General features: G+C 51.3%; 1 protein-coding gene across 3 annotated transcripts in view; it reads left to right on the forward strand.

The window, feature by feature from the left end:
- LOC116507831 (flotillin-2) overlaps positions 1 to 15,403 on the forward strand; it is a 45,180-nt gene that overhangs the window by 1,120 nt on the left and 28,657 nt on the right. For 2 of the 3 annotated variants that reach the window (XM_032216168.1, XM_032216167.1), the window contains exon 2: positions 13,504 to 13,585. In XM_032216168.1, coding sequence (XP_032072059.1) covers positions 13,504 to 13,585 — 82 coding nt within the window. Of the gene's footprint in view, positions 1 to 13,500; positions 13,586 to 15,403 lie in introns of those variants that run through there. The other variant, XM_032216169.1, reaches the window with a different exon arrangement.

The following is a 15,403-nucleotide window of genomic DNA, read 5'->3' on the forward strand; positions in this document are numbered from 1 at the left end:
GATGGGTGGCATGCCAATTGCAATGAAGGAAAGAAGAGAGGGGGCTCCTGAGCATGCGCAGAGGGCTCTCCCCTTGCCGTGGGGGGGGGGTTGCTCCCTGGAAGGGAGTAAGATGGACAACCTGGTCCGGCCTTCCGTAAAGCCCACCAAGACCTGGCTGTTCCGGCAGGCCTGGGGCTGTTGATCAACGTCCAGCCCCACCTACACTGAATGGATGATGTGCAATTTTAATAATGTACCTTTATTTTTAAATTTTTAAATGTTTTTATCTGTCTGTAAGCCGCCCAGAGTCCCTAGGGAGTGGGCGGCATGCAAATTTTATTAAATTGGAAATTGGAAATTGGTTGCTTTGAGGATGGATCATAAAACGGGTGCCAGGATGACATTATATACCCAGAGTGGCCCATTGTCTTCTTCTTCCCTGTTTGATGCCTTTGTTTTCTTGGGATATGTTGATGCTTTATCTTAATTCTCTGAATAAAACAGAGCAAAAAGAAAGAAAGGAAAACCAGGTACCCAGGAGCCCACCCACTGGAGAAAAGCAGACCACCTTTGTGTGTGTGCCTCTGTGTGTGTTGTGTATGCCATGTTGTGTGAGATAAGTGCCCCTGATAAACTGATAAGGAAGTGAGAACCAGCTGCTGGTGCCACGCCCTGGGTTTTTTTCCCCTGGCTTCCAGTAAGAGATCTGCTGGTCTTGGGAATAATGTCATAAAATAATGTTTATTTTATGGATTTAGTCATCAAAGTTGCCTTTCGTTTTCCTCTTCGGAGGCAGGAGCTCCCGGCAGGAGGCTCATGGGGTGGGGTGGGGGCCTCCCGGGGAAGACCCCGAATTTTTGCCCCCTCTTGAGAAGGGATCTGTGTGGCCTCTGGATTTGTCCCCTTTCTGAAAACGGTCTTGGGGAAGGGGTGGTTGCCTGGCATGACAGGTAGTCCTCAACTAACGACCACAGTTGAGCCCAAAGATTACGTTGCTAAGCAAGGTGGTTGAGTGGGTTTTGCCCCCATTTTGCGACCTTTCTTACCCCAGTTCAGTGTTTCTCAACCTTGGCGACTTTTAAGTCCTGTGGACTTCAACTCCCAGAATTCTGGGAGTTAAGTCCACAGGACTTAAAGTCGCCAAGGTTGAGAAACACTGTTCCAGTTGTTAGGCGAATCACTGCAGCTGTGAGTGGTGCAGTTCTTAAGGGAATCCGGACTCCCCACTGACTCTGCTTTCTCAGACGGTCGCAAAAGGGGACCACGTGACCCTGGGACATTGCGACCGTCATACGTACGAGCCAATTGCCGAGCGGCTGAATTTTGATGCTGCAGTGTGACCATCGGCCATAAGACACTTTTTCCAGTGCCCTTCAGTGTAACTTTGAACAGTCACTAAGTGAATTGATGTAAGGCAAGGACTGCCTATAAAGGAGGACACAGGCAGTCCCCTACCTACAACATTTTGTGTAGTGACCATTTAAAGTTACAACGTCACCGAAAAAAGTTACTTTTGTGACCGGTCGTAAGTGTGAAAATCGGCCGTAAGTCACTTTTTTTCCCCAGTGCCCTTGTAAGTTTGAACGGTTCACTTAATGAACTGTTGTAAGTGGAGGACTAGCTGTATAGAGGTTAGGCCTGACCTATCTGGAGGGGAGGTTCCTACACTGGGACTGTTTTGGACAAAGACCCTTTTTCTGAGCCGTGGGGGGGGGGGTTCCCTGCCTTGGCAGGGTTGGACAGATGACATTTGAGGTCCCTTCCAGATCTATGAATTAAGCCGCTGGTCCATTTATCCTGAAACCATGACAACGAGGTTGTGGGTCTTTTGCAGCTCTGCAAGAGGTTTTTTTCTAAATAAGATTTTTTTAAAAAAAATCCCTTAATAGTTTGCACATACAGATAATCCTCAACTCACGACAATTGGGACCGAAATTTCCATGGCTTCGCAAAGCAGATGTTAAGGGAATTGTGCCTAATTTTACGGCCTTTTTGCCACTGTTAAGTGAATCACACGGTCATTAAGTGAATCTAGATCCCTCCCCCCCCCTCCCCTTGGCACAAGCCGGCTGAGAAACTCGTAAATGACAATTACATGATCCTGGGTTTCTGCAGCTATGCCTGCACGAGCCCATATGTTAATTATTGACTCCCGCCTTTAAAAAGGAACAATTAAATGCACCCGGTGCCAGCTGATGAATTCAACCTCCGGGGCCTGTGGGCCTCTTGCATTGCAAATCCGGCTTCTTTTGGAACCTGTAGGGTTTTAATTGATTTAACACACCTGAGGGCAGGATAGGAAAGAAGGAATGGAAGCTCCAATCTAAAGGAGAAATTTCCTTGACAGTGAGAACAATTAACCCACTGTTTCTCAACCTTGGTGACTTTTAAGTCCTGTGGACTTCAACTCCCAGAATTCCCCAGCCAGCTATGCTGGCTGGGGGATTCTGGGAGTTGAAGTCCACAGGACTTAAAAGTCACCAAGGTTGAGAAACACTGAATTAACCTGTGGAAAGACTGGCCTCTGGAAGTTTTCAAAAACTGCTTGGAAAACCATTTGTCCAGAATGGTTTTGGCCGTAAGAGGCTGGGGAATTCTGGGAGTTGGAAGTCCACAAGTTTTAAAAGTGGCCACGGTTGGACACCCCTGGTCTCAAGGTCTTCTGTCCAAGCAGCGGGTTGGACGTTTCGACCTCCAATGTCCCTGCAACTCTGCCATTCCCTATTTATTCTGTGAAGACTCCTGAGGTTTAGGCTTTTGCAAAAGTCATTCGTATCGGACTGATTCCTTCTTGACTGAGATCCCTGATCTTTGGCGATCCCAAAAGATCTTCCTTCAGGCTTCAGCTGGCTGGGAACGGTAATCCCGCAGCGTAGGAGATGCTTGGCTTCCCATATTGGTAGTCATTACACTCACAACCGTTCCTTTACTGTTCCTTCAGTCACCCTGCCACTGAAATAGTGTTTTGCAACTGGTCCCCGCACTTATGACCGTCATAGAGAGAGAGAGCCGAGGTGGCGCAGTGGTTAGGGTGCAGTACTGCAGGCCACTTCAGCTGACTGTTATCTGCAGTTCAGCGGTTCTAATCTCACCGGCTCAAGGTGGACTCAGCCTTCCATCCTTCCGAGGTGGGTGAAATGAGGACCCGGATTGTTGTTGGGGGCAATATGCTGACTCTGTAAACCGCTTAGAGAGGCCTGAAAGCCCTATGAAGCGGTATATAAGTCTAACTGCTATTGCTATTGCTATAGCATCTTCACCGTCAACATCATCAAAATCTGACACTTGGCGACTGACATTTATTTATAAGTTTTATTGGCCGCCCATCCTACCTCAGGATAACTCTGGGCGGCTTACTATCCAAAGGAACAAAAACTGAACAGCGATAAAGGTTTCCCTTGCACATGTGCACTAGTCGTTCCCAACTCTAGGGGGCGGTTCTCATCTCCGTTTGAAAAGCGAAGAGCCAGCGGTGACCAAAGACTTCTCTGTGGTCATGTGGCTGGCATGACTAAATGCCGAAGGGTTCCCTTCCCACCAAAGTGGTTCCTATTTTTCTACTTGCGTTTTTACATGCTTTCGAACTGCTAGGTTGGCCTGAAGCTGGGGCAAGTCACGGGAGCTCCCTCCGTTACGCGGCGCTAGCGATTCGAACCTCCGAACGGCTGACCTTTCTGATCGACAAGCTCAGCGTCTTAACCACTGAGCCACCGTGTCCCACCCAACAGCGATAAAAGCATACATAAAATACTACACACAGTCAAATTTATGAACAGAACAGAATAACGTAGTTGGAAGGGACCTTTGAGGTCTTCTAGTCGAGCCCGCTGCTCAAGCAGGGGACCCCCTACACCATTTCAGACAAATGGCTGTCCAATCTCTTCTTGAAAACCCCCAGTGATGGAGCACCCAGACTTAACTTCTGGTAGTTAATTGTCCTCCCTGTCAGGAAATTCCTCCTTAGTTCTAGGTTGCTTCTCTCCTTGATTAGTTTCCACCCATTGCTTCTTGTTCTACCCTCAGGTGCCTTGGAGAATAGCTTGACCCCCTCCTCTTCTTTGTGGCAATCCCTAAAATATTGGAAGACTGCTATCATGTCACCCCTGGTCCTTCCCCAGACTGGCCATACACAACCGTCCTTCATATATTTTAGCCTCCGGTCCCCTAATCCTCTTTGTTGCTCTTCTCTGCACTCTTTCCAGAGTCTCCACATCTATCGCGGCGACCAAAATTGGATGCAAATATTCCAAATATTCCTGGCCTTACCCAGGAATTATGAAATGGTATGAACACTTAAATATTGGAAGATGCTCTCGTGTCCCTCTTAGTCCTTCTCTTCACTAAACTAGACATCCCCAATTCCTGCAATGGTTCTTCCCGTTTTTTTTAGCCTCCAGCCCCCCCCTGATCACCTCGGTGGCTCTTCCCTTTCCAGAGTCCCCACATAACAGTGGGAGCATCATGTGCTGGTTCTGTGCTCACCCTTGGCAGCGTTCCTAAGATCCTCCTAGAAGCTCAGTTCATTTGGGAAAGTTGCATGATAAACCTAACAACTTTGGTGATTGGCTTAGCAACAGTTGCTCAAAAACGGTTGTATAATCAGGCCGGGACTCGGTTATCAACTGCCTGGCTCATCAACAGAAATCCTGGCCCCCCATTGAGGTCATTCGCCACGGGCAATGTAAATTCAATTGTAAATAAATAAAATAAGACGAGAACGACATGGATAATGGAGGAGATATGAGAATTGGAAGTTCTCCTGTGGTCGCCCCCTCTGAGGCTGCCCTTTCTGGATTGTTCCATGCCCATCCCTCTACACCTGGGGTGTTCAGTTATTAAACCAGCATCCCAAACGTGGCTTCTTCAAGGGTTAAATGTTGTAACCTCTTCAAGGAAGTTCACCCAATGAGCCTTTGGGTTTTCCTGCTCTGGCTGGCTGTGACATTGAGTGACGCCCACAGTCACAAGTGATTTACTCCAGCAGCTTCCTCTTTTCACTTCTATTTCATGGATATCCTGATAAGATGTGCATCGATTCGCCCGTTATGGAGGGGTTCTCGACTTACGAACCACAACTGAGCCCACAGTTTCCCTTGCTAAGCGAGAGGTCCATTAAGCAGGTTTTTGCTCCTTTCTTGCCACAATTATTAAGCAAATGACTGCAGTTGTTAAGTCACACACACACAGGGTTGTGAATGTCAGGTGACACTGCTTGTTGGAAGGCTGCAGAAGGGGATCACGTGAGCCCTGGAACTGATACTTGTCATAAATACAGGCAGTCCTCGACTTACAATAGTCTGCTTAGTGACCGTTACAATGGCACTGAAAAAAGTGACCGTTTTTCACACTTAACAACCGTTGCAGCATCCCTGCGGTCACCTGATCAAAATTCTCATGCTTGGAAACCGACTCGCATTTATGACGGCCGCAGCGCCCCGGGGTGTGTGTGTGTCACGCGATCCCCTTTTGCGACCTTCTGAGAAGCGAAGTCAATGCGGAAGCCACGTTCACTTCACAGCTGTGTTACTAACTTAACAACCGCGGCAAGAAGGGTCATAAAGTAGAGGAAAATCCACTTAACCAATGTCTCACTTAGCAACAGACATTTCGGGCTCGATTGCAGCCGTAACTCGAGGGCTACCCCTGCACAGGCCAACTGCCGAGCGCCCTAATTTTGATCCCTTGGAGCAGCTCTGACTGCTTCTCTCCCCCCCCCCCCCCGTGCCGTTGTCGCTAAATGAAGACTGCCTGTCTCCTGGAAACCCCCAGCGGGAACCCAGCCTGCAAGCAGGATGTGGCCAGGTGCCTGGCGGGAGCGAACTGGTTTTGGAAGCCTGGGGCCCGTTTCCCGTAACGGCGGTTGTGTAACCCTCCCTTTCTCTCTCTCTCTCTCTCTCTTGTTGGGAAGCGCAACTTGGGCGCCTGTGATTTGTGGAATGTGCGGCTGCTTTGCCAAGACTGCACAAAGGGAGCGGGGCTGCCTGGCGGCCTCTGCGCTGGCTGGGTGTGTTTCCTGTTGCGTGTTTCCCAACCTCAATCCTTTTCCCATCTTGCGGCCAGGGAGGCTTCCCGGTTAGGCCAGAATGTTATTTGAAACACCTGCTTCCTTTAAGGGCCCTCTGGCTACAATCCGGATTGGAGGCCCTCATCGGAATCAGAGGAGAGCTGGGAGGGACCTTGGAGGTCTTCTAGTCCAGCCCCTGCTCGAGCAGGAGACCCTAGACCACTCCAGACAAGTGACTCTTCGGTCTCTTCTTAAAGACATCCAGGAATGGAGCACCCACAACTTCTAGTGGCAAGCTGTTCCACTGGTTAATTGTTCCCACTGTTAGGAAGTTTCTCCTTAATTCCAGGTTGCTTCTCTCCTTGGTTAGTTTCCATCCATTGCCCTTCCTTCCTTCCTTCCTTTCTCCCCCCTCCCTCTCCTTTGTCCCCTTCTCATTTTCTTTCTTTCCTTCCTTCCTTTCTTCCTCCCTCCCTTCCTCTCCTTTGTCCCTTTCTCCTTTTCTTTCCTTTCTTTCTTTCTTCCTCCCTCCCTTCCTCTCCTTTGTCTCTTTCTCATTTTATTTCCTTCCTTTCTTCCTCCCTCCCTTCCTCTCCTTTGTCCCTTTCTCCTTTTCTTTCCTTCTTTTCTTCCTCCCTCCCTTCCTCTCCTTTGTCTCTTTCTCATTTTCTTTCCTTCCTTTCTTCCTCCCTCCCTTCCTCTCCTTTGTCCCTTTCTCATTTTCTTTCCTTCTTTTCTTAATCCCTCCCTCCCTCTCCTTTGTCCCTTTCTCCTTTTCTTTCCTTCCTTTCTTCCTCCCTCCCTTCCTCTCCTTTGTCCCTTTCTCCTTTTCTTTCCTTCTTTTCTTCCTCCCTCCCTTCCTCTCCTTTGTCCCTTTCTCATTTTATTTCCTTCCTTTCTTCCTCCCTCCCTTCCTCTCCTTTGTCCCTTTCTCATTTTCTTTCCTTCCTTTCTTCCTCCCTCCCTTCCTCTCCTTTGTCCCTTTCTCATTTTCTTTCCTTCCTTTCTTCCTCCCTCCCTTCCTCTCCTTTGTCCCTTTCTCATTTTCTTTCCTGCCTTCCTCCCTTCCATCCTCCCTCCCTCCCTTCCAGAATCGTAGAATCCTAGGGTTGGAAGGGACCTTGGAGGTCTTCTAGTCCAGCCCCCTGCTCAAGCAGAAGACCCTATACCATTGATGGCTAACCTTTTTGTCATTGTGTGCCAAAATTGTGTGCACAACAGTGCGCACGCATGTGCGCACACCCATAATGCATGCGACATCCCCTGCACATGTATTGCACATACCCTGCGCATGCAACCCCCTGCAACCCCCATACGCATGCACGCGCATCTCCCACATGCTCCCCCACATGCGTGGCAGAGATCCGAAAATCAGCTGGCCGATGGGAGGCGCCCAGTGGAGCCGAGTTGGGGTGATGGCTCATGCTCCCGCAGAGAGCGCTCCGCGTGCCACAGGTTCGCCACCACGGCCCTCTACCATTCCAGACCAATGGCTGCCCAGCCTCTTCTTTAAAATCTCCAGTGTTGGAGCACTTACCACTTCTGGTGGCCAGCTGTTCCACAGGTTAAATGTTCTGACGGCCAGGAAGTTTCTCCTTAATTCTAGGTTTAAGACTTCTCTCCTTGATTGGCTTCCATCCATGGTTTCTTGTCCTGCCTTCTGGGGCTTTGGAGAATAGCTTGGCTCCTTCTTCTTTGGGGCAGCCCCTCGAATGCTGGAAGGCTGCTATCCTGTCCCCCCCCCCGCCCCCCTAGTCTCCCTTTTGTCTAGACTGGACTCAACTCCTGCAACCGGTTTCGTCTCCCGGCCTTTGATTTATCTGAGTGGCTCTTCTTTCTACTTTTTCAAAGTCTCTGCCTCTTTTTTTTATAATGTGGTGGCCAAATTAATGTGGCTTTAAAAGGCCTGGAAAGGGAAGGGCAGGTCCCTTTGCTCTTGGGGGGCCATGTGGGGGGAGGCATTCCCCAGCTGTCTCTGCAAAGCCAGAGCCTTCCTGATCTTCAGCCCCTCGGCTCCTTAAGCAGGGGGCCCTTTTAAGACTTGGTTTAAGACTAAAAAAAGGAGGTCACGTGACCCCCCTCCTCGGGGACACTGCGACTGTCATAAATATGAGCCCCTTGCCAATCACCCGAATTCTGATCAGGTGACCATGGGGAGTTTGCAACGGTCGTAAGGATGAAATACGGTCATAAGTCACTGTTTTCTGTGCGGTGGTGAATACTTGTAACTGGAGGACTGCCTGTATCATGGTTATTGGCAACAGGTTGGACCTGGAATTAAGGAGAAATTTCCTGACAGGGAGGACAATTAAGTTTCCAGTTTATTGGTATTTGTATGCCGCCCACTCCCAGGGGACTCTGGGCGGCTTACAGACAAACAAGGGAATTGAAAATTAAAAAACAGAAATATGATCATTTTAAAAATACACAACATATAAACACTTAAAATGGGGCTGGATGCTGATCAACAGCCCCAGGCCTGCCGGAACAGCCAGGTCTTAGTGGCTTTACGGAAGGCCGGAAGAGTAGTGAGGGTCCGGATCTCTACGGGGAGATCATTCCATTAACCAGGGGAACCGCTTGCCACCAGAGGTTGTGGGGGCTTCATCACTGGAGGCTTTTAAGAAGAGACTGGACAGTCCAGTGGTGGGTTCTGGGTGGTACGGACCGGTCTGGCCATACCGTTAGTAGCCGGGAGCAGTGGCCACTGTACCGGTACGGTGCCTCGTTGGGTCCGCCCGCCCGCGTTCCATGGCTGTTTATAATGTGACCGGCCAACTGCGCATGTGCACACAGTGTGCGGCGCCTGCACAACCACCGCTGAGCAGCTGGGTGTCGCAGGGTGGTGGCGTGTGCATGCGTGCACGGCGTGTGTGCCCGACTAGGGACGCCTGGCCCCAGTGCGCAACGTACGAGCTGCGACGGGATCTGGAACCCACCACTGGGACAGTCCCTTGTCTGAAATAACACAGGGTCTCCCGCTTGGGTGGTGGGTTGGACTAGAAGACCTCTAAGGTCCCCTCCAACTCTTGTGGTTCTGTATTCTGCATTCAGCTTCCCTGGTGGAAGGGCAGCGTTTCCCAGCCTTGGGCCTGGCGGTGGGGAACACGAGCATGTGCGGATAGATAAAGGGCTGAGGAGATCAGTGGGGAAAGTGGCAGGCGTGGCCATATTTGCTCACAAGGATGGACATCAGTCGTGTCCCCTCCTGCAACCAAGGAGCCGCACGGGTGTGTGTGTGTGTGTCCCTCTTTACCCCTGGAATAGGGAAGGTCCTGCCAGGGGAGGAGGGGGCTCTCAAAGGGGCTTCCCTACCCCTCCAGCAGCCCGGCCAGCAAACCGAGTCTTCTTTATCTTTTTAAATTTAATGTATTTGTTTTTGAATCTGTTGCGGCCGCCTAATTCAATCAAGTAAACTCCACTGGCTGGTTGCCTTTCTCCATCGCACTGCAGTGGCGATCGGATTACGCCCAGTGCGGCCTCCCGGGTGCCCCCCCCCCCCCCACGGATTGTTCCTACGTGCCACGCCTGCCCCTCCCAGCTCCTCAGAGGGACACTCTGCTTGGCAGCAGCCCTCCCACCCACCCACCCCGGGCTGTTCTGGCTCTGCGTGTGAAGCACACAGTCTTCCGCTTAGCACACAAACGCAACCACTTGGCCCCAATTTGCTCCCATCCGGCTGGTAGTGAACCACCAAAGCAGCTTTTTTGTATCAGACCCACAAAAACATCCGGAGAAGCTTGAACAACAAACCCAGCCAACAAAACGAATTTTAACGTGGAGGAAAGCAAAGTTTCACATTGGGCAGGAAAAGACCAAAGGCCCCAGCCCCAGATCAGGCTCCAAAACAGTCACTCCGGCTGGCAGTCCTAGTGGGCGACCTCTTGAATAGGAGCCAGCCGGGTGCAGCGGCTGCCAAGAAAGCTAGCATGATCTTGGGTTGTATAAACAGAGGCATCCAGGTCACCTGAGGTATCCGTACCGTTTTATATGTTGAATGTTTGAATGTTTATTTCATTTGTATGCCGCCCTTTTCCCACGAGGGGGACTCAGGGCGGCTCACAACTCAAACAAGGGAAGGGGGATACAGACAATTTGACAACAACACAAAACAATACATAATTTAAAAAGCGCAACAATCATACCATTCGAAATAGGGGCACGGTTCTTTAGCCCCAGGCCTGTCGGAACAGCCAGGTTTTAAGGGCTTTGCGGAAGGCCTGGAGGGTGGTGAGGGTTCGAATCTCCACGGGGAGCTCGTTCCAGAGGGTCGGAGCAGCCACAGAGAAGGCTCTCCTCCGGGTAGTCGCCAGTCGACACTGGCTGGCGGATGGAATTCGGAGGAGGCCTAATCTGTGGGATCTAATCGGTCTGGTGGAGGTTATAAGGCCACATCTGGAATCCTGCAACCAGTTTTGGTCACCATACTGCAAAAAAGAAGTCGAGGCTTTGGGAAAAAAGTTCAGAGAAGAGCCACCGAGATGACCAAAGGCCTGGAGACTCACATATAGGAAGAACGGAATTGCAGGATTTGGGTTTTGGGCCAGTCTAGAGAAAGGAAGGACTAGAGGTGGCAGGAGAGCAGAATTCCAATATTTGAGGGGCTGCCCCAAAGAAGAGTGGGGTCTTATTATTATTCTCCAAAGCACTAGAAGGCAAGAAGCAACGGATGGGAACTAATTAGGGAGAGGAGCAACCTGGAATTAAGGAGAAACGTCCTAAGAGTGAGAACAATCAACCAGGGGAACAGCTCGTCGCCAGAAATCGTAGGTGCTCCCATCACTGGAGGCTTTTCAGAAGAAAATAGACAGCAAGTTATCTGAAATGGTGCAGTATGTTGGGTCTCCTGCTTGAGCACGGGGCCGGACTAGAAGACCTCCATGGTATTGTAATCTAAAGAGGCTTGGAAGGGACCTCAGAGGCCTTCTAGTTTCACTTTCAGTTTCAGTTTTGGTTTATTTGTATGCTGCCCTTCTCCAGGAGGGACTCAGGGCGGCGAACAATTCAAAGGGGAAAGGGAACATAAACAACAGTACACATAATTAAAATACATGAAAATCACACAGCCACACAAGTCGAGAGGGGAAGGGAACTCATCAACCCCAGGCCTGCCGGCACAGCCAGGTTTTGACGGCTTTCCGGAAGGCCTGGAGAGAGGTGAGGGTCCGGATCTCCGCGGGGAGTTCATTCCAAAGGGCCGGAGCTGCTACAGAGAAGGCCCTCCCCCGGGTAGTAGCCAGATGGCATTGGCCAGTAGATGGAATCCGGAGGAGGCCTAATCTGTGAGATCTGACGGGTCTTTGGGAGGTAATTGGCAGCAGGCGGTCTCTCAAGTACCCAGGTCCAATACCATGAAGGGCTTTATAAGTGACGACTAGCGCCTTGAAGCGTATCCGGAGACCGATCGGTAGCCAGTGCAGCTCGCGGAGGATAGGTGTAACGTGGGTGTACCGGGGTGCACCCACAAAGTGGCGCAGTGGTTAAATGCAGCACTGCAGGCTACTGCTAGATCAGCAGTTCAGCGGTTCAAATCTCACCGGCTCAGGGTTGACTCAGCCTTCCATCCTTCCGAGGTGGGTAAAATGAGGACCCAGATTGTTGGGGGCAATATGCTGACTCTCTGTAAACCGCTTAGAGAGGGCCGAAAGCCCTATGAAGCGGTATATAAGTCTACTGCTATTACTGCTATTGCTCGCGCGTCCAACCCGCTGCAGAATCAGGAGACTATGCCACAAATAGTTATCCAATTTCTCCTTAAAAACAACTGGAGGGAAGCCGTCCCACCGACTGATTGATAAGGCTCAGCTTCATGTCTGCCATATAAGGCGACACATACAAGGTGTGAGATAGGTTTCGGGCAGAGTTCTCAATCTTGGGAGCTGGAAGATGGGTGGGCTTCAAGCCCCAGCATTCCCCAGCCAGCATAGCCACTGACGCTGGCATGAGGAGGGGAAAGATGCTGTCATCTCCGCCGCAAAGGAGCTCAGAGGCTGAGCCCTGGCACCACCACCCCGGGGCGGGGGGAGTGGGGGGCTGGTTTCGTTTCGCATGCGTGTTGTACGAAAGGGAGCTTTTGCTCCGGCTGCTGGGAATCCTCCGTCAGCTTTGAGAAACGTGGAGATTTGAGCTGCCAAGATTTCCCCAGCCAGCCTGCTGGAAGAGGGGAGCCACAATAGGGGACTGGGAATTCTGGGAGTTGAAGTCCACCCCCCCCTTATTGGCCAAGGCTAAGAAGGGCAGCCTGCGCTTGGACTTAGTTCAATGATGGCTCACCTTTAGTGCCTCGGGTGCCAGAAGGACGCCCGTGTGCACTGACGCATGCGCTTACGTGTCTGCCCCCATAATTTAATGCCCCCTGCGCATGCACGCATCACACACACCGCAGCCCTGCACATGCGTGCATGGCTTCCTTGGAGCCTGGGGAGGGCGGAAACAGCCCATTTTCTGACCTCCCCCCCCCCCAGGCTCCAGAGGCTCTCTAGGAACCTGGAGAGGACAGCGGAAAACAGTCCAACACGCAAACCGGAAGTTTGGGAATGCAAAATCACTTCCTGCATCCCCCCAAATTCAAAAGGCACCCCCAACTCAGAGTAACCCCCAGCGCTTGCCGAGCAGAAGGGAAGGCCTTGGAAGCTTAGAGAGTGATCTGAGGTGAGGGCTGGGGTGCTAATTCCTGTAATCCTTATAATAATAAGGCAATACCGTCGTGAGATAATTATTGCCTTGGGAGAGGAAGCTTGAAATGTTTTGCACCGAAGAGTTTGCTCGAGTAGGGAGTTCTAGTCCCGCCTTGAGCATGAAAGCCTAGGGGACTCTGGGCCAATCGCCAGGGAGATGGTGAGCTCTAGTGCCGCCTCGGCCGTGAAAGCAAAACGAGTCACTTTTGGGCCAGCCCACCTCACAGGGTTGTTGTGTGGGAAGTAGAAGGAGGAAGGAGTGCCGTATATGCTTTGTGGCGCAGTGGTTAAATGCAGCACTGCAGGCTACTTCATCTGACTGCAGTTCGGCGGTTCAAATCTCACCAGGCTCAGGGTTGACTCAGCCTTCCATCCTTCCGAGGTGGGTGAAATGAGGACCCGGATTGTTTTGGGGGGCAATATGCTGACTCTGTAAACCGCTTAGAGAAGGCTGAAAGCCCTATGAAGCGGTAGATAAGTCTAACTGCTATTGCTAAGGAAGGAAGGAAGGAGCCGAGGTGGCGCAGTGGTTAGGGTGCAGTACTGCAGGCCACTTCAGCTGACTGTTATCTGCAGTTCAGCGGTTCTAATCTCACCGGCTCAAGGTTGACTCAGCCTTCCATCCTTCCGAGGTGGATGAAATGAGGACCCAGACTGTGGGGGCGATATGCTGACTCTGTAAACCGCTTAGAGAGGGCTGAAAGCCCTATGAAGCGGTATATAAGTCTAACTGCTATTGCTATATTGCTATTTCTGCCTTTGGGTTATGTGTAAGCATAATAAGACCCATCAATGTTTCCTCTGAGTCCTCATCTGCCCATTCTCTGCTCTTCCCTGCAGGCGGCTGTTGTGGTTCTGATAACAAGCAGTACATCTATGGCGGCTGGGCCTGGGCCTGGTGGTGCATTTCTGACACACAGAGGTAGGAACCCCCTCCTCTCTCTCTCTGTCTCTCTCTCTCCCTCTCTCTCTCTCTGTCCCTAGATGTGGCATGCCTTTGTTGTGATGTGGGGGGCAGGGGCGGGGGGCAGTCCTATAAGTACGAGGAGCACCTTGGCAGAACGCTGGTGCCTCTCGGCTCCTGCTGGACCCACCCGCCCTCAACCTCTGCACCCCTTGGCTTTCTCCCTTGGCGGCCGGCCTCCAGCCTTCACCCTGGGAAGAGAACAGACGGATGGAGCCCTTAATGGGATGGTGGGGGGCGGGGTGTGTGTGAGAGAAAGAGGCAGGACCCTTTCAGAGTTCCCCCAGCTGTAAAGACCCTCCAGAAATGGGGGTGCAGACATGCTTCGCCCAGCCATTCGGGCAGACCCTGGACTCTGCATGTCTGCAAGTGGGGGGCCAGATCCCCAGGCCAAGCCCAGCACGGTGGTCTGAGGGAGGGGGTGTCACACGTCCACCCTGTCCATAGACAAGGCAGGCAGTCTGGGGGCTGGGACCCCTTCTTGGGAAGCGTCCACTTCCTGCTTTCTGGGATAGGGGGGATGGAACAGGGGAAAAAAATCCCCCTCCCCCAAAGTCACGATTGCCTGCTTCAAAAACACCAGAACTTTTAAATTGCCGTGTTTGAGACACACACGCAAGTCCTCGACTTAACGTCATTCACTTAGTGACCACTGGAAGTTAAAACAGACCTGGAGAAAGAACTTTGTCTGTGTGTATGTGTATGTTTGTATATGCATGCATGCATGCATGCATGCATGCATACATACATACATACATACATACATACATACATATATATATATATATTAGCCTATAGGCCATATCAATATACAGGTTCAAACCCACAATGCCAATAAAATTCTAAACAATTTAAAATGAGAATAAGGTAAAATACAATCGGTATAAGACACTGATGGCAAACCTTTTTTGTAAGCGCATGCGAAAATTGTGTGCGTGCACGCAATAGTGCGCCCCCGTGTGGCCCATACCCACAATGCAATGTGCCCCACCCACCTGCGCATGCGCGCATGACCCGCAGATGTTTGGAAACGAACTTCCAGTTGGCCCGTTTTTCGTCCTTCCCAGACTCTGGAGGCTTTCCTGACGCCTGGGGAGGGTGAAAACGGCCTCCCCCGGCTCTCCCGAGGGCCGAAAATCAGCTGGCCGGTGCGCGCATGCCGACAGATATGGCTCCCCATGCCACAGGTTCACCATCACGGTTATAGGATAAAATACCAATAAATACATAAAATGAGATAAAATTATATGTCTTCATCACCCTTGCAATCTACCCCAGTCAGACCCCGGAGAAAGATAATCTACAACCGATCCTCACACTTACAACTGTTACATCGTCGCAGGAACAGAATTCGGGCACTCACAACCGGCTTGTATTTATGACGGTTGCACTGTCTTGGGGGTCTTTTGAATGCGATTGGTAGCCTTCCCAGCTGGCTTCCGACAAGCAAACTCCGTGGGGAGAGCCGGATTCGCTCTGACCGGATTGGGGAGGGGGTGGTAATGGAAGGCTTGAGGCTCCTTGCAGACAGCTGGTCCTCGGCCTCCTTTCCAGGGAGCCTCTGAGGCCGCTTGGAGGCTTCATCCGTGTCCTCAGGGTGGCCTGAGGGGGGCAAATGGGGGGGGGAGCCACCTTGGGGCAATGTTGTAGACGGGAGGCAGTGAACACCCTGCAGCCAAGGCGGCCCCACCTGCACCACTCGGGTGACCCCCCCAGGACACAGGGAAACCTCCAAGTGTCTTTAAAGGACCCACTAAAAGGATGCAAATGACCAGC

The sequence above is a fragment of the Thamnophis elegans genome, chromosome 4 (assembly GCF_009769535.1).
Source record: "Thamnophis elegans isolate rThaEle1 chromosome 4, rThaEle1.pri, whole genome shotgun sequence".
Lineage (NCBI taxonomy): Eukaryota > Metazoa > Chordata > Lepidosauria > Squamata > Colubridae > Thamnophis > Thamnophis elegans.